General features: G+C 40.2%; 1 protein-coding gene across 1 annotated transcript in view; it reads right to left on the bottom strand.

The window, feature by feature from the left end:
- PXDN (peroxidasin) overlaps nt 1–21,716 on the bottom strand; it is a 145,504-nt gene extending 123,788 nt beyond the window's left edge. The window contains exon 1 of the mRNA XM_074947748.1: nt 21,404–21,716. Within this exon, the coding sequence (XP_074803849.1) occupies nt 21,404–21,609 (206 nt within the window). The 5' untranslated portion in view covers nt 21,610–21,716. The remainder of the gene's footprint in view (nt 1–21,403) is intronic.
- Nucleotides 21,717–22,624: the final 908 nt, after the last annotated feature.

Below are 22,624 nucleotides of genomic sequence, written 5' to 3'. Positions count from 1 at the left end.
CACCTCCACGAGGGGTGTAGCTCCCAGCGCTGGTGCACTGTCTACACTGGCGCTTTACAGTGCTGAAACTTGCCACCCTCAGGGGGGTGTTTTTTCACACCCCTGGGCAAGAAAGTTGCAGTGCTGTAAATTGCCAATGTAGTTAGACAAGCTGTCTGGCATGTACATTTACTTCACTAGATTTAAAAATGGAAGCACTACCATTACACAGATATAGCCATAACTTCTTGTATTTTGCATCGTCAGAAACTGAAGTCCACCCCTTGAGCAAAACTGTACTTCAAAATCTAAGATTTCAAGTTTTGGGGTTTTTTCTTCGTTTTTTTGTTTCTAATTCTCACAACTGGTTGTAAAAAAAAAGCTAAAAATTGTGAATAGAGTTTTAAAAGAGGCACTTCCGTCTGCATGCATCCTGAAGAAATAACACTACACAAGGTGTGAACTACCCCTATTCATCTCAACAATCAATACCTCTGAAACCAAATGATGATAATCTTTTGGTGACACCCACCTTGTCTCTCTAACACTCAACTAACTCCCTGCAGATTATTCTGGATAACAGAATTATCCAGCTAATTTTCCTACAGTCCCCCACGGGTTCCAAACATCCCCTATCCAACTGTCAAAATATCCAGCTTCATGTGTTTCTCTTCATAATAAAAGGGAGAGAGAGAAGTATCAGCATATTGATGGCATTGCAGGTGGTAATACTTAATCTCCACCAGCAACATTCCAGACATATTTCACAAAAAGGGTGACCAGGACTGAAGTCTGTAGGATTCAACAGCCAAGAGTCCTAGGGAGAAGCAATCACCCAACTCTACCTTTCTAGGAACACTTTGAAAGGAATTTGTGAAACCATTTTAAGGTGATTTTGTCCATCCCAGCCACGGGTCCACAGTCACATAAAGAAGAGCCCCATGATCAATGGTACTGAAAGGGCAAGCATTACCAGCAAGGAAGCTTGACAACAGTCCACTGCCCCAAGCACTTGACACCATTTGCAGAGAAATGGAGGATATCAAATGTTGCTGGAGTTGGCCCTCCACCACAATTTCAATAATTTCCCCCAGAAATAGGAGGTTATCAACTGGTGACAGCTGACAAGACAGTGTCCCATGTTGATTTCCTGAGAATGATTCGTTTGGTGAATTGCCTGTAACAGACATTAAAGATCCCTTCCACTATACAATGAAGTTATCACCAAAAAAAAATGACTAAACTACACTTATAGAAATACATTTTTATAATTCACTAATCTTATTCATTTTATTCTTGTATTCAGGATCTTGCATTATGTGTGAATTAGTTGGGATCTACTATACATTACTTCAGGGTACATTTACAAAAAATAAGCACCATAAAAACAACAACATTTTATATGTCCATATAATCAGAGGAAGTGTGGTTTCTAGTGTCTTGGGTCCAGCAAACAATCAAGACTCTTGGATTTTATTCCTGAATTAGTCACTGACACATTCTGTATCTTAAAGGGATACAGATAATTTGAAATCTAGAAATGGGGGGTGTGGAGGGAGGTTAAGGGTGATAAGTAGCTCCAAGTACAACATCTGTCCCTCTGCACTCGTGCCAATTTTTATGGTTTTATAACAACATTTTTCAGTTAAAAAACCAAACAAACAAACCTCTCTCTCCCCATTGTGGTGCATGAAAGACCACAAAAACAAAGGGGAAAATTGACTGACTTACTATACAGGGGGAAATGTTGAAATGTATTACACAAAAAATTGTGGTTTTACCCCAAATATCTTTGGTTACAAGTAATAGCTAAGATTACTGTAACAACAGCAAGCAAAATAATTCAGAAGTGTAATTTTTGAGTTTATGGTCACCATTTATTCTCTCTTACTCCTGTTTGTCTATATTATGATGATTAATAATAATTTCTTACACTTGTCTCTCTCAGAGGGATGTTATGATGCTTAATTCATGTTTGTATGGAATACTAAAATCGTTAGATGAAAGACTCAGATTTTAAGGTCAGAAAGGACTATTATGATCATTAGCAAAGGCTATAGAACCTCACCCAGTGATTGCTGCATCAAATCCATAACTTCTGGCTGAGTTAGTGCACATATTTCAGAAAGATGTCCAATCTACATTTAAAGACTTCAAGTGATGGAGAATTTACCCATCCTTAGGAAAGTTGTTCCGATGGTAAACTATATTCCATTTTAAAAATTTGCATCCTATTTCTAGTTTGAATTTGTCTAACTTCAGGATCCAGCCATTGGATATTGTAATAGGCTATGTAAGTGAAAAATATTATTAAATATATCGGCCTTGGATACTGTAGCTCCAATTTCTACAACATAATAGAAATAGAAGTTAAACATTTAAAGTTCCCATGTGCGTAAGCTCAAAAACTAAATCAACAAAATTAAGATGAAATATCCCCCAAAATTAAAAAAACAAAACCAAAAAACAACCTGTGCAGAAAGATGCAAGTAAAAGGTTATTCCTCAGCAAAGGGGATTTTTGTGATTTCTGTTCACTAGAAAATTAGAGAGGCATGGTGGGTGAGGCAGTATCTTTTACTGGACCAGCTTCTGTTGGTGAGAGAGACGAACCTTTGAGCCACACAGAGCTTTTCTTCAGGTCTAGGAAACTTACTCGGAGTTTAAACACAAGATGGAACAGATTGTTTAGCAAAAAGATATAATCACACCCACCTGGTCTCTCTAATATCCTGGGACCAACACAGCTACAAAACACCGCATACGACACTGGAAAATTAGTTATTTTTTCCTGTTATGAAAACAAGATGCAGCTGCAGGCAAATATGTACAATTTTTTTAATGTAAAAACACACACATTGATATAGAAGAATAACTTCTGTCAATATTCTGAATACGCTTACAATTTGCATATGTGCCAGAAACCAGAGTTTAGGCCCTATCTTGAGCCACCACATCATTGCTCTGACTTTTTGGGTCCTTTTCCAGCAATTCAGCTAGAGAGTTGATTTTTTTGGCCAGCTCCTAGGGTAGGCAGGGCTGATTCCCTCCCCACTAATCAGTGCTCTCCTGCTCCTCAAATCCTTCCTCCTCCTTCATTGGGGGAACAACAGCGCAGCAGAAGTTGCTGCTACTTAGAAGAACCAAGCCTGTGTGAGAGAAACAGGAGTGAACTGAAGAACATGGTAGGCAGACGAATAGATCTGTTTCAGAGTAGCAGCCGTGTTAGTCTGTATTCGCAAAAAGAAAAGGAGGACTTGTGGCACCTTAGAGACTAACAAATTTATTTGAGCATAAGCTTTCATGAGCTACAGCTCACTTCATCAGATGCATTCAGTGGACTTTACAAAAATTAGACAAGCCATTTACAACACACACTTTGCTTCTCTACAAAAGAAAAAGGACACTAAACTATCTAAACTACTACATGCCACAAGGGGCCACAACAGTGGTTCCCTTAACCCACCCAGCAATATTGTTAATCTATCCAACTATACTCTTAGCCCAGCAGAAGTCCACTGAATGCATCCGATGAAGTGAGCTGTAGCTCATGAAAGCTTATGCTCAAATAAATTTGTTAGTCTCTAAGGTGCCACAAATAGATCTGTGTCATTCATCACTATTTTTTTAGGACCTTTTGTTCCACCAGCATAGGCAAGTCTGGATGCAGCCACACAGGTTCAGTGTGTGTGCGGACTTGGCTGACCAACGAGCAATGCTGGGAATTGAACAACAGTAGCCTAAGTGGAGAGCATCCATTTTGTCTCCTTTAATGGAATGTGAAGTTTTACAAGGCAAGAGAAAGAACAGGCTTAAGGCCTGGGACAGGGGAAATCAAAGGGAACAGAATTATACCAGAAAAAAAAAAATGAAATACCCACAAACTGGTCAGGAAGCCTTTATTCATGGCAGATCCACCAAATACCCCTGAACCCATTCTGCATCCTTACCTACTGGCAAAACATGGGGGCTTTTCAGAAGAGCATATTTTCAGGATTATGGTAGCTTTCAAATGCTTCTGATTTAAAGACTAACTGTATTATTCAGATGGACTCAAAAGCATTTCTGTACTTTAATTTAACACTTAATGCTTGGAAAAGTCAGGACAAGCATTCCATGAACTTTAGGTTTTTTAATTTCTTTTAAAGTTGCCTTCAATTTTAGAAATTATATTTTGGGTATTTTACTATATTCCCTTTTGCCTCCTTGTTGGAGGCAGACAACAGCTTGCCCCCTGCCTGATATAGGATGGAAAGCCCTACACCCTTTGTTGGAATGATATATTCTGCCTCGTGATGCTTTTGAACAACAAAGTGGGTCATGGATAGAAGTAGATGAGTTAGTAATTGTCGTGCTCCAGTCTCTTCCAAGATCCTTTCACTTCCCAGCATAATAGATCCAACAAAGAAGCCAAAATTGAATCCCCGTCTCCCCACTCGCATCAAGGCAGGTAGGCTTAATACAGTCACTTATGCTAAGAATCCCATCCACACCAATCCTACAATCTCATCTTCCGTTATTACTGACATCCCCTTTTATGGGGCAGAAGAGGCTACCCCAGAATAACACCTCCTCCTGCAAGGGGCAATAGTAGTTATTCTCAGGAGACAAACTTCCTTACAGGATCCAGTGGAGCTGCTCTAGGATTCTCCCATGTGATGAGTTCCTCGGAGCAGAGGTCACACCCTTTTTTCTATTTGGCAATTGTGGGTATTGTCAAAAATAAATAATAATGATGAAATAAAGAGACGCCTCTGTCCCAGAACCCACAAGGAGAAGCAGCCATTCACAGGTTCTACCTCAGTCAAAATCTCCATGCCTGCCTGGCTTTAGAAGGTACCAGTGTACCACAGCTTGGTCACCCATGGAGGAATTAAGCAGATGTGAAAGACTCATCAACACGAGACGGGAAAAGACTGTGGCTGGCATATACTAGAGCTCCTCTGATTTGCACAGGAAGCTGAGAGAACAGCTCCTTTGCTCAGGAATCTCTAGGACAGGAGGTCGTCTTCCACACACACACACACCCCAACATCATTCTGGTTAGCAACTCCTTCTACCTGTGCAAGGTGACATGTTTCCATAGCACAACTACTCTTATCTCCACAGAAAGAGTGCCCTGGAAATGGCTCTTTCTGTCCCCACAAGGCAGAGGAGGAGAAGATTCAGTGATGATGTCATCTAAGGGTGTCGGAAAAGCAGACTGCATTGTATGGCGACGCCCACTTATTCACATGCTTAGTACCATCTTTATGCTAACACTGCCTATCTCAATGGGGGAAAGAGGGTATAGATATGTTGTGGCTTACACCCCCAGACTTGATTCCTAGCAATGGGGACAGGAGAAAATGACATGTTTGCCCACTAAATCCCACCCTGGGCTACATTTGTGGTTAAGAAGCAACATGAGGCAAAGTTCTCCATGTTCCTGCTGCTGCTCCAGAAAGGAGAACTCACTCCCACAAACAGCAGTGCTGTCTGCCTGAAAACAGAAATGAGCGATCAATAAAATACCCTAGCAGGGTGCTTTTTGAAAGGCAAAAATATATGTGGTAATAAAAAGAGACCAACAGAAAGACCATTTATGCTTGCCTTGTCTGTCCTAACAATAAAAGTTTACGAACAAAAAACAATTCTACTATAACAGCTTTAAAGCTACAGTTCTCTCATCATGTAACAATTTACCTTACATTCTACATTCATATTTACATTTAGGAAATAAAATGTTGATGTATTATTGCTTTTTATCATATTGTACAGTGCTTTGCACATTGGAAAGATATTATTGACACCCAATGCATTTCATTCCATGTTATAAAAAGTAGGACTAAACTATATCATACATTTGAAACTTTTCCCCTTCACGCATCTCTTCTCATCCTTTGCCCCCCAAAGTAAGTCTAAATTGCTTAGCAAAAAAGCATAAGGACAAGTGGAAAACCTGACCGTTACAGATTCCACAGATGTGTCTGTCATTTCGAAGACTTTGCTAGTCTTGTGTATGTTGTTAATCGCTTTACATACTGACAGCCTCAGGCTACCAAATTCTTTTAGTCTAAGTTGTCTACCTTCTTCCTGCTAGCAAACAAAGCCATGATAGTATCATCAGTGTTCAGCCAACAACTGGTTATACATACAAAATGTGGGTAAAGGGGAAGTAGTCATGCAAGTCTTCTGAATCCAAGCCAAACAGAAATAGGAGACTACATGTTTTAAAGTAAATTATAATCTCCTGCAATTCTTTTATTACAGTAAACAAAGAAGGGAAACATAAAATAGCAGGAAGAAGCAGTTGTACACATACAAATGCTTTTGTCTGTTTTTTTTTTAAATGACACCAAAGTGGTATAAGACAATACACAAAGTTCATTCTTCCACATAAATGAAGATATACTGTGATAAAAGAGGATGGGGGGAGGAGCTCCCTTTTATGAACACCCAGCCAGCCAGCAGCTGTAAAATCCCTCTTAGTAGCTGTTCTCTAATTGATCTAAGAGTCTCATTGATATGCGTAGGTAAAAGGAAGTGAGTGAGCACCTGGGTAAAAGAGGCAATGGGAAGGTTAGAACTTTTTAAAATTGAAAAAAGTCTCCCCTTTTGTCTGTCTGTTATTCTTCTCCTGGGGAGAGGCAGACAGGACAGCAGCTATGCGGTAACTAGCTTGGGCTAGGTATGAAAAAATCATCAGTATCATGCCTAGAAACTACTCATTTAAAACCCCATATATGTAAGTAGATAAAGAAATGTCTAGGAAGAAGCTATTAGGTTTATCCCTTTTATTTCATTGGGGCTTGTGGATTCCTCTGTGCTAACCCCAGGTGCTTTTGTTTTGCTTGTAACCTTTAAGCTGGTCCTCAAGAAAGCTATTCTTGGTGCTTAATCCTTGTAGTTGCTCTTTTAAAATCTAGCAATAGCCTGAGTTCCCAGATGTATTTTCCTTCTTTTTTTTTTATTAATAAAATTTACCTTTTTTAAGAAAAGAATTGGATTTTTGGGTCTTAAGAGGTTTGTGCACGTTGTTTAATTAGCTGGTGGCAACAGCTGATTTCCTTTTCCCCCTCCCCTTTCTCAGCTCTTCTGGGGGGGGGGGGTGAACGGGCTTGAGGGTACCCCACAGGAAGGAATTCCCAAGTGCGCCTTCCTGGGCTCTCAATAGGGTTCTGCACTTGCGTAGTGGCAGCATCTACCAATCCAAGGTCAGAGAAAAGCTGTAACCTTGGGAATTTAATACAAGCCTGGAGTGGCCAATATGAATTTTTAGAATCCTTGCGGACCCTCACCTTCTGCACTCTAAGTGCCAGAGTGGGGAATTATCCTTGCTATATACCCTGTCAAATACCTTTTTATACTTTGTTTCACTCTCCATCAGTTAACATCAACTTAAAAACTATCATTTATTTTGATTATTGACTTAGTTCTTTCCATTTGGCACCCAAATCTTGAAATTAACAGTTAACTTCCTCCTGCCCCAGCATCATCTGTTATCATCAATGAGGTCAAACCAGCTTGCTCCAAGACAATGAAAACACAACTTGGGGCACTGAGAGCAGTTTTCTGCACATCCTACAAAAACAACATATTTAACTTGGGTACTTATTACTCTACTACCAGTGTTCCTAATGAAAAAAAATGCCCCCAACACACCACACGCATATACAATTAAATCTTGTGTAGGTTAATATTTGATTAATGCCTCATAAAAATGGAATAAGCAGAGAAAAACAGAAAATGCAACTAAGAACATCATTAGAACAAGATACCCTAGCATAAACACAGATGTATTTAAGAAAAGCAAGTGTGTGAAAATACACATGCACACCCAAAAATCTAATATTACAGATTGAGTAGTGTAAACACAGCCTTACTTTAGGTGTATCTGGGTTCTTTAACTGTGAGGTTGGTGCAATCTCTGTTTTGTAATTAAAATGTTGCATTTGTGCCTAAAGCAAGGGATAGGTGTATTTTAAATAAATCAAATGGGCACACCGTAGCTTTACTATACTAAATATACTATGCTGAAATAGTAAGATTTCTCATGAAGTTGCCCAGAAACAGAACGTAGTAAATAGATGACCTTCTTAAAGTGTCCTAGTTGTGAACATCATGCGTAGCCAAGTATCTAGAACTCAAAATACTAATCAGGAAAAGTATTCCCTCCTAATTAAAAACAAACGAGGAGTCCTTATGGCACCTTAGAGACTAACAAATTTATTGGGTGCCACAAGGATTCCTCATTGTTATGCCCAAATAAATTTGTTAGTCTCTAAGGCGTCACAAAGACTTCTTGTTTTTTTTTACTGATACAGACTAACACAGCTACCCTTCTGAAACCCTCCTAATTAGTTTCTCAGTTATGAAATATGGATTTTTTTTAAAACTACATTTTAAACCAAAATGCATTCTCACCTACTGAAAAACTTGTATTGGAGAATAAACTGAGAATTTCTTTCCAGTATGAATATTAAATACTATAGTACACACAGCTCAAAATCCATTCACCCACACTTCCATTTGCAAGCAAACAGTATACATTGACAGGAAAGAAATAATGGGAGTTTGTTAATTTGACCCCAAGACTCGTAGTTCCTGTAGTTTCTAGTATGCGTCCCATAATGCACCATGAAAAAAAATAGAGCATGGAGCAGAGTGGCAGAACAGTGCATTATGAGATATCTGTCCAGAATGCTGAGTGATTAGTTTGCACTGACACAGAACTGTGAGAACGTAATGATTAACCATGAAAGTGCCATTGGGGAAATCAGGCAAAGGCATTTAAGATGATGCTACAGCTAGTTTGTCCCACCACAAAGATACTGAGCTGCCAAAGGTGACCAGAGAGTTGCATCCAAAGTGTCTTCCCTTTAAGTTCCAAAGATAACCTTCCAGATGTGAAATGAACATTAAACTGATTCACTGCTGTCTTCTAAAGTCTGCAGGGAGACAGCTCCGTTGCCTCTGCTGCTGCTCACAGCTTTCCCAAGTAGCAGAGTGACAACTGACCAGATACTTACCTTTTATTGGTGCTGACGAGCTACAGACATTGGATCAATACAAGTTTTTACCTCACCCACCTTGTCTCTTTCATATACTGGGAACAAACAGGGCTACAACACTGCAAAAAGATACTTGTCAGTATTCATTGCAGCTACTGGGAACCTTCTCAGAAACTGACATGCATTAAGTCAGTTTCTTACAGCATTTTCTGGGAAAGCTGCAAGCAGCTGCAGATTCATAGGTACTGGAGCTATTCACAGAGGAGGAGGAGGATTCAAAATGGAGACTTGGGAGGCAGGAGAATGGTGGAAACACCACTATTCCAGCAGCCAGTGACAAAACTACAGTTTTCAAAGGGAAAATAGTGCATGAAAAATTTCAGCCAGGCCCACTTCCTGCTCATGATAATGCAATATTCCTGCAACAGCTATATTAATTGCTTATACGGAAAAGAAGCAGTTGGAAAGTATTTATCTATTTTTAACTGCGTATTAGTCACAGGGTTTTTTCCCCTTTAAAAAAAATGTTAATGAGTGTCTCTTTTAGCTCCAAGTTAAATTTCAACAGATGCTATGAATGCCACAAAGTTCAGGTTGCTATAGAAAAATCATTTACCAGATGCAACAGGTTTCTACTTATTTTCAGATCTTGCTCCAGATATACAGTAAGTGGACACAAAGATTTTTTTTAAAAGACACACTATGCCCGCACATTTGTTTTATCTAGTACCTCTTAAATTAAAGCATCTGGAAGAACCAGAATTTTGAAATATAGTCCTCAAAGTTATCAAGATACTTTTCAAAGAAGAATCCATTTCAACTGCCAATAAATAAATCAAAGATATTTTGTCTTTACATAATCTTATGAACGTACATTCTCATTTCTATGACAGATGAACATTTAGGATTAGTGTTCAGATACATACTCAATCATACTTCTAAGGAAGAGTATGGGGGAGTAGAAGAGAAATAAGCAGGACATAAACCATGTGAGCAATAATTATATACAGGCAAGTTAAGTTAGATAGAGATCATATGTTAATAGTATTAGAAATCCCATTCCAAATGGAATCCAGAGAAAAAAGTGAAGGAAACTTCATGGAAAACTGTTTTGTGAAATACCCGAATTGTCTGGAGTCTCCAGATTGTGAATATTACTGGAATGTGAAAGCAAGTTTCTTTTCTTCACATAGCTCAGGGGTCTCAAACTCAATTTACCTTAGGGCCAGTGCCAGTCCTCAAATCCTCCCAGCGGGCCACTAATGTCACTGAAGATGGTGTTCAGAAAAGAAAATGTTTATATTGTATTTTTCTTTCGAATTTCTCAGAAATAATAAAACTGTCATACAACTTTATACAATTCTTCGCCTGCCAGAGAGTTTTTAGTGTTTGCCAGACACCTGGCAACACTTCAGTTCTGTCGGTTTGTTGATGTTTGGCCTCAGTGACTGAGCAGTTGAAACCTTCAGGATTGTAGCGAGGTGGGCATCAGATAGTTGTGTTCGGTATTTTGACTTGTTTATATTCATTGTGGAAAAAAGTGACGCTGCCTCCATGGCTGATTCTGCCCAGCAACTAATGATGCTGCCTCCGTGGCTGACTCTGCCCGGCAACTAGTGATGGTATCTCTAGCCCTCTTCCCCAGCCAATAGGAGCTGTGGGGGGCAGCACCTGCAACAGACATTGCCAGCAGCATGGCTGCATGTGTCTCTCCTCCGCGGGCCGCAGTGCGGAGGTTCTCGGGCCGGAGACGGCCCATGGGCCGGGACTTTGAAACCCCTGACATAGATACTAGGGCACCCACAAGAGGCCATATACCTCTGAAATCATTACTGACAATAACTAAGCTGCCTTGCAAGTAAAAACAGTTACATAATTATATTATCTGTATTCCAGTAACACTTAGGAGGCAGAACTCCATAGTGCTAGGCGCTGTACAAGCACAAAACAAAAAGGCAGTCCTCACCCGAAAAGACCTAGAGTTGGAAAGGCTGCTTTATTATAAAGTTTATTGACTAGAAGTGAGAAGGACAATTAGCTAATAAGTAATACACCAGTTAATGTATGAAACAACAGCTACATGTTTATACCACGCAGCCTGGAATTATTACATTATCTTGAATGATTTCTATTGGGTAAAATTTTGAAAAGTGTCTAGGTGACTTAGTCATTTAGGAGCCTAAGTCCCATTGAAAATAAATGGAACTTAGGCTCCTAAATGATTTAAACATTTTTCAAAAATATACCAATAATCAAGAAACAACTGTTATTTTGATTCAGACTAATTTTGATATTCGGAACTGAATTAGTCCAAAAATATTACCAATTAAAGAAGAAAAAAATATTTTTTGTCTTGACAGAAAATAGGTTGTCAGCAGTCAAACATGAATTCAAATAAGTGAGCAGCATGTTCTGATTGACCTGGGAAGAAGCTAAGACTTCAGCAGGAGACTGGCAAAGATGGAAGATGGTGAAGGCCTTGTGTTCTGCATGGAACAGAGAGGCACAGAAAAAGAGAGATGCTCTGATCAGTTCCTGATTACACATGGTCAGTAAATATGTTAGCTATACAGGATATAGAATGTAAAGCAGTGGTTCTCAGCTGGGGGTTCTTAGAGGTCTTCCGGGGGTACACCAACTCAGCTAGATATTTGCCTAGTTTTACAACAGGCTACATAAAAAGTACTAGCGAAGTCAGTACAAACTAACATTTTATTCAATGATTTTATGCTGCTCTATATACAATACACTGAAATTTAAGTTCAATATTTATATTCCAATTTCTATATTTTATAATTATATGGTAAAAATGAGAATGTATGCAATTTTTCAGTAAGTGTGTGCTGTGACACTTTTGAATTTTTATGTCTGATTCTGTAAACAAGTAGTTTTTAAGTGATGTTTAACTTGGTGGACTCCTACAAGGGGTTCAGTAGTCTTGAGAACCACTGATGTAAAGCATACACAAAAGGTATACAATGATTAAATGTGAATACTTTCTGGGGGGAGGGTTTTTTGTTTTGTTTTTTTTAAAGAAGAGGAATGGGTCATGGCATGTATTAAAAGGGCATTTTTAATTTCAATTGTTTTGACTATGTTTAAAAAAAAAAAACAATTTACTGACAGAGCACCCTTTGTATGGAATGCCGGGAGGGGGACTTTTGGGGGGTTTTTTGGTTTTGTTTTAAGAAGGGGTGAGGGGAAGGAAGTTTCTGTTCCCCTTATTAAAAGGGATTTTTTTGGGTGGGCAGTAAAACCAAACATGCTCACAACTACCATACTCCTGCCTGTTGTCTTTTCAGTCTCAGGCCTTGTCCACACGTAAAATTGAACTAGCTAAAATTATTTTTTAAACTTAAATGGGTGAAAACCCCAGTGTACGCTTAAATTGGTTTAAACTTGGTTTACATCAATTTAGTTTAATTCAGTAAATTATTGATGAGATTCCAATCTAGAGGAAATAAGTGCCCTGATCATTACTTAATCAAATTCCAACTGGTCACACTAACAATGGATCTTGATGCTCTGTGAGAACTTTGCATAACAACCTCCAGATGGAACTTTGTCCTTGCTGGTTGTTGAACACAATTGTCTGGGTCCTTTACTATGGAGACAAAATGCCCCCAAGTCTGGGCAAGCAACCAGCAACTCATATTGTAGTTTGACCCTTTCTAAAATATCCAATGATCTTGCCTACTCTCCAGTGTGTAATCAAGGAAAGTTGCTGTCAAAATGTAACCTGGCCTAAGTTGTTTTTCCACAATCATGATTCCAATGATCAGATCTCAGAAACAAGAGTTACAATATTGCTCAAAGGCAGCTTGTTGCGGTAAGCAACCTCTCAGCAATAAACCAATAAAAATATGGGTTTGCTGGTTTCTCACCCAAATGTACACTGCACCATCTGCTTGTTATGCCCTTCCTTCTTCACATTTGTAAACTATTTGTATTTAAACAGATTTTCGAATGAGCTATTCAGAGTTGACTGAGTGCTAGGACCATGCAACTCTGTACACTTATAAAATATTTTCAAAAAATACCAAGGGCAAAAAGTTCTCTAGAAGACCACCAAATAAAACATGTTAGAACCTCAGTTAAGACAAAGTTTAAAGGTTATGGTATTTTGGACACATTTATTCAAATAATCATTAAATGTATGCCACTAAGGGTCACAGATATGTTTTACAGCCAAATTGCAGAATAAAATGTGTTGGACAACAGTATCAAAATCATTTAAAGATACTCTATATGCTCTCTAAGAATGAAGGAGGCAAACAGCTAATGCGAAATAAATACTGAGCATGGTCCCCATTAAAAGTGGCCAATACTATAAATGTAACGCTGCATATATTGAGTGATATTATTTTCCCCTCTTCTGCTAGACAGGCAGCAAGTAGAATGTTATGCTTGGTATCCTTTTTAAGAAGGAAGGAAGGAATGTTGGAGTCAGAACATTCCATAAGCTTTGGGGGAGTGGTAACTGGAAAGAGAAAAGGGAAAAACTAAAGAAAATACATTAACAGCAGCAGCAGGACCCCACAGAGAAGGAGGGTAATGGCAAAGTGTCATTAAGGTAAAATCAGAGTAAAAGGTAGCAGAGTATATCCCAATGTTTTTCAATAGAGTTCCCTTTTGTAACTCAGGGGAACAGAGAGAGGACACAACTTTTGTTCTCAACTCTTTTACTTCTTCATAATTTTGTGTAGTGCTTATTAATAGTCTAAAGTTGTATTACAGTAGCACCCACAGACCTTAACAAGGATCGGGGGCCCATGCTGGGCACTTTACAAACTCATAAATCCCAGCCCCAAAGAAGTACCATATAAGCACAGATTAGACAAACAAGGATAAGAGGCTGAGAGCACACACTGCCAATGGTAGTTCATGAAGATCTCCATGAGAGACCACAGGGAAGCCTGCACCATCAAAAACACAGTTTGAGAATCCTTGTTTTATTTGCTGTAACTTAGATGTTCGTTCAGTTTTATTTGTAATGGAATCAGTTGGCTCTTGTTAACAGTAATAGTTCCATAGCAAAAAGAAACAAAACCCAGCAGCAGGATAAGAGAATGAACAAAAAAAACAACCTCAGCACATTTGAGTTCATCCAATGCTCATTGCACCACCTCTCTGGATTGTTTTGAATTTCTGCCCATGTTTACAGTAGTAAATCTATAACATTTTTTTAATCAGATTCTGAGTGGAACCAAATGGTTAAGGCAAATGGGACCAGCCATTTCTTTTTTTTTTTTTTAAAGGGAGGAAAAATTCGTCAGAAACCCTATTATTTTATACAGCAACCCTGCCAAACATATAAATCATTATAAATTTCTCACCTGAGCAATGTATATTATAAAAAGTAGTTGTACAACTGTAGTTTTCCAGTAAGTAAAGTTTTAGTCCCAAATCCTGTAAACACTTATTGTTACTCACTATTAATAGTCCTATCACAAGTGTGCATCTTTACAGGTTCAGAACCCTACGGACTATTCACAGTGAGGAAAGTTAAGCATAAGCATAAATGTTTCCAGGATCAGACCTATACTATTCAAAATATACAGCTACTAAAATATGGACTGATGTATAGATGTTTTCTGACTATGGGGCAATCCTTACCTTCCATCTTTACCAAGAATATCAAAATATAAACCCAAAATGAAATATTTGTAAAAATTACAATTTTGACAGAGAAATCCCCTGAGAAAAAAATTATCAAAAGTTTGTTTTTAAAAAAGAATGTTTCAAATTTCTATACTATTTCAAGCAATCAGGGCTTGGAAAATGTACCCAACATCTTCTAGTCTTTTCAAACAAGGTGAAAAATACCCGTGCAAGCAAACGAAGAATAAAATGTATTTTTTGTGTAATTGCTACAGATTGTTAGTTAAGATTATATTTAATATCTTTATTTTAAATGTAATTTACTACTTCTCTTTTCATTTAGTTCTATCTTATTTCTCTTCTCAACTTCATTCCACCATGTTTTCCTCTTTTATTTCACACACTACATCACAGTGTATCTTCTCCAGCAGTGGTTTTACTGTCTGTTTTCTCTTTTCTTCTGCCTCTCTCAGGCTATATCTACACTGCCACTTATGTTGATATAACTTATGTCACTCAGGTGTGTTAGCCACCCCATGAGCAACGTAAGTTACACCGACCTAGTGTTGTCCCCACCAGCCCTTATAACACCGGGAGAGCTTTTCCCGTCAACATAGCTACAGCCGCACAATCTCTCTAGTGTATCCATAGCCTCAGTCTCTTCTCGTTTTCTCCCTACATCTACCTCCTCCCCTGTACTTTCTGTTTCCTCTACTCCCAAACTCACCCTCTCAGTACCAATTCTCTTTTTAAACTAACAACTACTTTCCCTTCAGACCAATCAATTCACACAAAGAGAGAGCTTGAAAATTTTACCAAACACTAAATAGCCAGAGGACTAAGCTTACCTGCTAAATATCAATTAAAAAGATACAGGGCCCACTAATGAGTAGCACCTCCCAGGTAAGAAGACAACATGAGCTACTGGGAAAGGGGAGGATGCTGGGATACTTATCCATGTGCCTTCCTTGCATTATGCTTACCTTTCATATCAGGCTTTGTTTAACAGGTGTTTAAAAAAAAAGTTTAGACCCACTGCCCCAAACACCTTTGTCCCCCTAATCCTCAAATCCACAGCCTCCTGACTGCTGCAAGCATTAGGGATCTCACTACTCTACCCTCACCCCTGGCTACTGTGATTGGGGCAGGGAGGGTAGCTGTGCTTCTGCTCCTGTGTCCCTTCCCAAGCATCCATTTTTGAATCTTTCTACCCAGTGAATAGCTCCAGTGCCTGCCTTTGTTGCTCCCAATTTTCAAAAGCAGCAGATTGAAACTGATCTGATTCTAGTGAATCTCACTGCTTCCTTTGGACTTCCCAGTAGAGGCAATGAAAATTGACATGACTAGTCACTTTTCATTCTACAGCCAAAAAACTGAGCTGTAGCAGAGGCATTGAAGACATCTGTCAGCAGACTTAGGAAGACAGTACTACATCAGAGTGGTAGCCGTGTTAGTCTGTATCAGCAAAAACAATGAGGAGTCCTTGTGGCACCTTAGAGACTAACACATTTATTTGGGCATAAGCTTTCATGCACTAACACCCAAGATGAAGTGGGTTTTAGCCCACGAAAGCTTATGCCCCAAATAAATGTGTTAGTCTCTAAGGTGCCACAAGGACTCCTCATTGTTACACTCAATTTACACTCAATTGTTTACACTCAATTTACAATTGGATGCTTATTTTTGCAACCATCTGCTGAAGCTAATGGCACTCATCAAGAAAAGCTTCCTACTGAACCTGGTGATTGGGTAAGCCAATTTTTCAAGCCCCAATTATAAACTATGGCTCAAATATCAAATTTGATAGCAAAGATGAAGAGGCAGCCTCTTTAATCATATGGCTAATATCATATCCTACTTCAATAAGTCCTATAATCTGTGACCTGTCAACTAATAGGTACTAACAACAGTTACAGACCTTCAGAATTTTTAAAGCAGCAACCACACGCAAAAACAGTTGCAACCTTGTTGATACCTAAAATGCATACCACTTTATGGATTCACTAGATTGATCCCTCTGATATACTGGTAAATTGGACATCTGTAAAGCACACATTCTGTGCTGTAGTATTTCTTACATCAAGAGACAAGATAGTGTAATGGCTGTACTAAATGCACAGAGCCCAATGTAAGATTTACAAATGTTTCAAATATTGTCATAAAAATATAGTTCTACTAAGAAAGTGACTTTGCATAAATGGCAGCTTTATGTTTAATAGATCTGCATTCTATGTGCATTACAAGCCATTTCCACTTGTGCGAGAAATTTTTACTACTTTTTAGTCCTGTTCACGCTGCATAGCCAACAAAGCTATGATAGAGCGCGCTGGATTCTGTTCTTATTCACCCTCAGAATTCCAGCTACAGTGAACTCAATTAAACCTGTACAACCCCAGTTTCTTAACTGGGACTACCTGGGTGTAGCCAAGGAAAAAAACTATGAGGATCAGAATAGACCTGCACAGGTGTAATTGAGAGCAGAAGCTGGCCTGTGGAATCTTTTTTACTGGAGATGATCAGGAGTAAATTAAGGCAAGATACATTATTATTTGTATTACAGCAGCATTCAAAGACCCCAAATCATGAGCACAAAACACAGAATGACACCCTTGATGCAAAGAACTTATTATTAAATTTAGGATAAAATGCACCTAGGGAAAGGGAGGACAAGAGTAACAGTAGTAAGAACACACATTTACTTAGGTGCCATATGCACAACCTGATGGTTCTGAATCATTTAAATTTTTAAAATATAAATAAATACCAGCAATTCCCACCAGCACTCCACTTAGTCATTTATTTGGAGATTTTCTGTAGGCATCAGGAAGAAGTGGGTCTTGAAGATGCCACTAGAAGGATGAGAGGGTATTAACTTTACAAGCTATTTTGGAGACGGTATTCCCTGAACCAGGGATGGAGCGAAAGTAGATTCAAGAAGCTGCAGACGTTGAACTGGGACACAGTCCAGGGACACACAGAAGACCTGATCCTGCACTTTGATCCACTCAGGTGAAATGTGTTTATGCAGAGCTCCATAGACTTCAGTAGGACTGCACTAGTGTAAGAGTCTGCCTGTGTGAATCAAGCCAGAATATGGATCTCCAATTATGGAATACAGAAATGACAATATCAGAAAATAGGGAAGCAGGAGGGTAGGAAACCGGGACTGTAACAAGCACTTTTGCAGAAGGAAGACATTTGATTTGTGAAAGGAACATTTGTCTGGATTGTATCCAGGTCCATTTTGTTTTAAACCACCACTGGAAGTGATGTGTGAGCCAGAAAGAGTACAGCTCAGCTCTCAGCTCCCATGGTGAGGCAGTTATAAACTGAAAAAAATGAGCTCTGGAAATCAGTGAGATACAATATACAAGGAAATCCCATTACGCCATTTTTACAGAGTCACTTTTCAGAGTAGAGCCATACATTAAGAGGGAAAAAAAAGATAAGGTAAGAATGGCAAATAAAGTGCTGCCAGTGAAAACATGCTAAGACAAATGTACAATAGCTCTCCAGTAGTGTTGTTTGCAGGATTTTTATATGTTCCTGTTCTAGCAAGAATGAATGTATTTAAATTAAATCAGTTAATTAATACTTTGAAACAATCCAGCTATCATTGCCATGCAGGACAAATTATTTGTATTGCCTTACAGTAAATATGACACTAACATAAAATTATAGCTAAACAGAATAGAAAATGAAGGTAAACATAGATACTGACAGATGCTTTATAGATTTGGCTGGAACATTTCTACAGATTTCTATTGTACTTACCTCTGTGAAATGTGTTAGCTGGCTCAGTCTAGTTCATAACGGACAAGGGTCCACACCAAATTGTTTACAACCTTGCCAATCTTATAGTCTTTAATGCACTTAAAAATACTTATTCCAAAAGAAAGAGATATAATCTGATGATTCACAAACTGAAAGTGATTTAAATGTATTTTATTTTTGATGCTAAAAAAATAAGCCATTGCTGAAAGTGGAGGTTCATAACATTCCTCCTACCTGGGTGATGACGTGTCTCCATAAAAGCATAAAATTTCTGTGAGAGTTTATAGTACATACTATTAATGAACTAAGTAGCACTAAGGTGAAGTATAACTATGTAAACCATTTGGTGCCTAGATACTACCGCAATAAGTACCTCAGAAACGTATGTAATAATTAATTATAAGTATTCATAGTGTATATCTTTGAGCTACAGGTAAAAATATTACTTTTGATATATTCATATCCAGTGGAGATCTTCAAGGTACTGCTTATTAGATCAATTTTATCAGTGTCTGTGCCAAGGGATTCTTAAACTTTTCCATACTGTAAGAGTATCTTGTGGTCCACCTCCTTCCCATTCACCATCACATAACATAACTGTAGCAGCTACAGAAATTGCTTATACGGAAAAGTATTATTAGGAAAGTACTTGATATATTTCTAATTGCCTTTTAATGGTGATATAGTAGGTGGAAACAAGGAGGACAGTCATCACCATGTGAATAGTAAGAGCTCAACAGACCACCAGCAGACTATAGGCCACACTTTGAGAACAGGTTTCAGAGTAACAGCCGTGTTAGTCTGTATTCGCAAAAGAAAAGGAGTACTTGTGGCACCTTAGCGACTAACCAATTTATTTTAGCATAAGCTTTCGTGAGCTACAGCTCACTTCATCGGATGCATCTCTAAGGTGCCACAAGTACTTCTTTTCTTTTTACTTTGAGAACCGTTGCTGTAAGCTAAATTGAGCATATTTAAATGTTAACCTTATTTTAAAAAATGTCCTTTACTACATCATAGGCTAGAACGGTTACTCAAATTTGAGAGACTAGAGGGTTTGATATTGGAGAGGTTAGACAAATATAATGTTTGTATTGTTCATATATTTTCCTCTTACTTACTCACAAATTATAAATATCCCTGGTGATGAGAGCTCTGCCTTGTCCAGTTTTAATCTAATATATTTTGCTGTTGTACGCATCAATATCTTTGCCATGTGTCCAGACCTTTTAGACTCACATCCCTATTGTTAGGATTTAAAAAAACAAAACAAAATCAAGATGATTCACAACAGGAGACTACAGAAAACTGTGTAAAGCTCAATGACCAATATAAAATGTGCTCTGTATATGTACTTAGTTCCAAATGCAAGAAACATTAACCACCCACTTCCTGTGTTGTTCACTAAAACTTTTACAGCTTCTTCAGGACTGCTCCAGTACTGCCAAAAAGGTTCACGTTGTGCCAAAGAGGGAATCAGAAATGTGAAATAATTGTACATTAATATATTTAGAGTCTGAAATGCAGCATGGCTTTCTGAAAATAACTGAAAGTCAAAAGTCAATATGTTACAGTAGGTCATGCAGAAAATATCCAAGGCCAATCTCTGCTCTCCTAGGTTTTCCATGGTTGCATTTGTGTAAGTGAGGGCAGGAATTAGTTCGAGGAGTGTTTCTGTAGCCCAAGAAACATACAAACAGGTTAATGGAGCCAATCCTTTTCTCATAATGAACTCTAAATCAAAGTGTGTGTGGTTTGTATGGATTCTCTTTTTTATTAAAAGGGTGTGGGCAGAAAGGTTAAAACTGGTTTCTTTAAAAAAAAAATCAATGTCAAAAATATTTAGACCAAATTCTTTAATGGCTTTCACCCCATGCGATTCCACTGAAATCAACTGAACCATAATGCTGCAAAGACTTATGCATGTATTTAAGTCTACGAGCAGCAAAGAGTTAATCCCACTGACATAAACGTGACCATTCACACTTCATCAAATTAATCATTTGCACAAATCTTTGCGAGATTGGGACCTTGGCCTGTATTGGGTATAATTCCGTATAGAATTTGGCCCCTGGTGTATTATTATATGTCCACGCTGCTGCTTAAAATTCAGCCAAAAGTATGACATTCCCAAATGATCCATTGCCACCAATGAAATATACTGTACCAAGCTACTAGAAAGAGTCACCGTGAAAACATTTTAGGAATCATAAACACTTTAAAAACCAACGGCTGTTATTAGATACAAAATACCATGTTTCACGATTACTTTTATTTAAGAACATCTACAAATCCACAAGGATTGACCAAAATCCAGTAGCTCTACAATTCAACAGCCTGATTTATGAAAGCAACCAAAAAGTGTGTTCAATTGAAAACATCTAGGGCTGGGTGGAGTGCAACGAAACCTTTCACATAAAAACGCGAATCAAAGCCAAGTCTCCAATGGTGAAGCAACAGCTTCTTAAACAGCTCTCTGCAGCTCGGCTCCCTCCGAAAGATGTTGCTGAGAATAATTAATGAAATGATCCAAGAAAGGAAAACTGGAACCCGCTGAGTGACTTCACCACCACTCGCCCTGCTGGCTCCAGGCCTCGAGGGGGGAAGCCACACAGCCGCGGGCCAAGCTCAGCCGTGCAGCACCTCGGTGCCTTCAGCAGATAATCAGACAGAGGGAGAGAGAGGGGGACACCAAAAAAGCGAGAGAGGAATGCACCAGGCAGAGACAACCGGCGAGCAAGTCACTGACCCCAGCCATAGCTACCAGAACCGGGGGGTGGAGGGAGCTGCTTCACCCCCTGCTCTCTACAAATCAGTCTCCACTGGAGCTAACAAAAGACTCCAGCGGGAGAGGGCAGCCCAGTGATCGGGGCTTCCAACCCGACAGGCTAGAGACAAAGGGTTGTGGCGGCTGCTGCACGGTGCCCTCCGCCCCAGGTGCCCCGGCCGAGACCCTCCTGCTGCCCCCTCCAGGCCTCTCCCTACATTCAGGGCAGGAAGCTCCCGGCCTCCCTCCCTCTCGGGCTGCTGAAGCCCCCCCGCCCGGGGGGTACTCACAGGATGGTGGTTTGGGGCGACACGGCGGGGACGCTTTCCAGCATCAGATGCATGCAGCGCACCGTGGTGCGGAAGCACAAGCAGCGGCTGGGGCACCACACGCTGCCCCGCGGCGGCTGGGGCTGCGGGGAGGCGGCGAGGAAAAGCGCCCCGCTCCACAGCAGGAGCACGAAGCCGAGCCCGGCCGCTGATGTGCAGCGGGCCATGGTGCGAGGGGCAGCGGGAGGAGGGCGAGGGGCGGCAGCAGGTCTCCACAGTGCCTGCTCCGCTCCCAGCTGCGGCTGCTCTCGCTCCTGGACCTGGAGGCGACTCCCTGCCCGGCGCAGGCTGGAGAGAGGAGGGGAGGGACGGCAGTGGGACCGCCCCAGCCGGCGCGCTCGGAGAGCTGGGCAGGCAGCCCCGCCACTGGCTCCCCGGCCCGAGCAAGGGGCGCAAGAGGGCCCCGGCCCCGAGCAGAGCGTTCCCCAGCGAGGCATCGCCCGGAGAGGGGGAAGCGGCTTCCTCCGCCAGAGGGAGCATGGAGGGGGCGGCCCGAGAAAGCGCATGGCCGAATCCCCTCACCCCCACCAGGGGCACAGAGCGACAGCCCGCTGCACGTGTCCGACCCTCCATCCCCATCCCCACCAGGGCCACAGAGCAACAGGTTACCCCACTGAGGGGACCACACACATCTGAACACTACCGCACCCAGGGCACAGATAGCAACAGGTCTCAAATTACCCGCTGAGGGGTCTTCGCACATAGCCAAACCCTCCTCCCTTCCCTAGAGGGGCAGAGAGAGACCCCAACACGGCCCACAAATTACATCGAGGAGAACGCCCATTGCCAAGCCTCCTCCCTTCCCTAGAGAGACAGAGGAAGCATTCATCCCAAAGAGCATACACTAAATAAACAAGACAGAGGAGAACTGGACAGGTTCTAAATAAACAAGACAGGTGGGAGGAGAACTGGACACAGAGATGAAGTGGCCTAGTGGGATTATCAAAAGTGCCTAGGAGCCTAACTCCCATTCATTTGTTCTTTTACAAATCCCACTAGGCACCTATCTGCATCTTTAGGTGCTTAAATACCTTTACAAATCTGGCCCAAAATGTCTTACTGAATGTCATACATTGATCAGTGGCAGAGCCGGAAATAAAATTGAGCCCTGTGCTCTATCTGCTTGATTATGCTGCCTATATCAAGAAGTGGAGCCAAGAGGGATGTCTGAGTCCCATCCAG

Source organism: Natator depressus, chromosome 3 (assembly GCF_965152275.1).
Source record: "Natator depressus isolate rNatDep1 chromosome 3, rNatDep2.hap1, whole genome shotgun sequence".
NCBI lineage: Eukaryota > Metazoa > Chordata > Testudines > Cheloniidae > Natator > Natator depressus.
The sequence above is the reverse complement of the archived record's forward strand: the minus strand, read 5'-3'. Positions and strand labels throughout refer to the sequence as shown.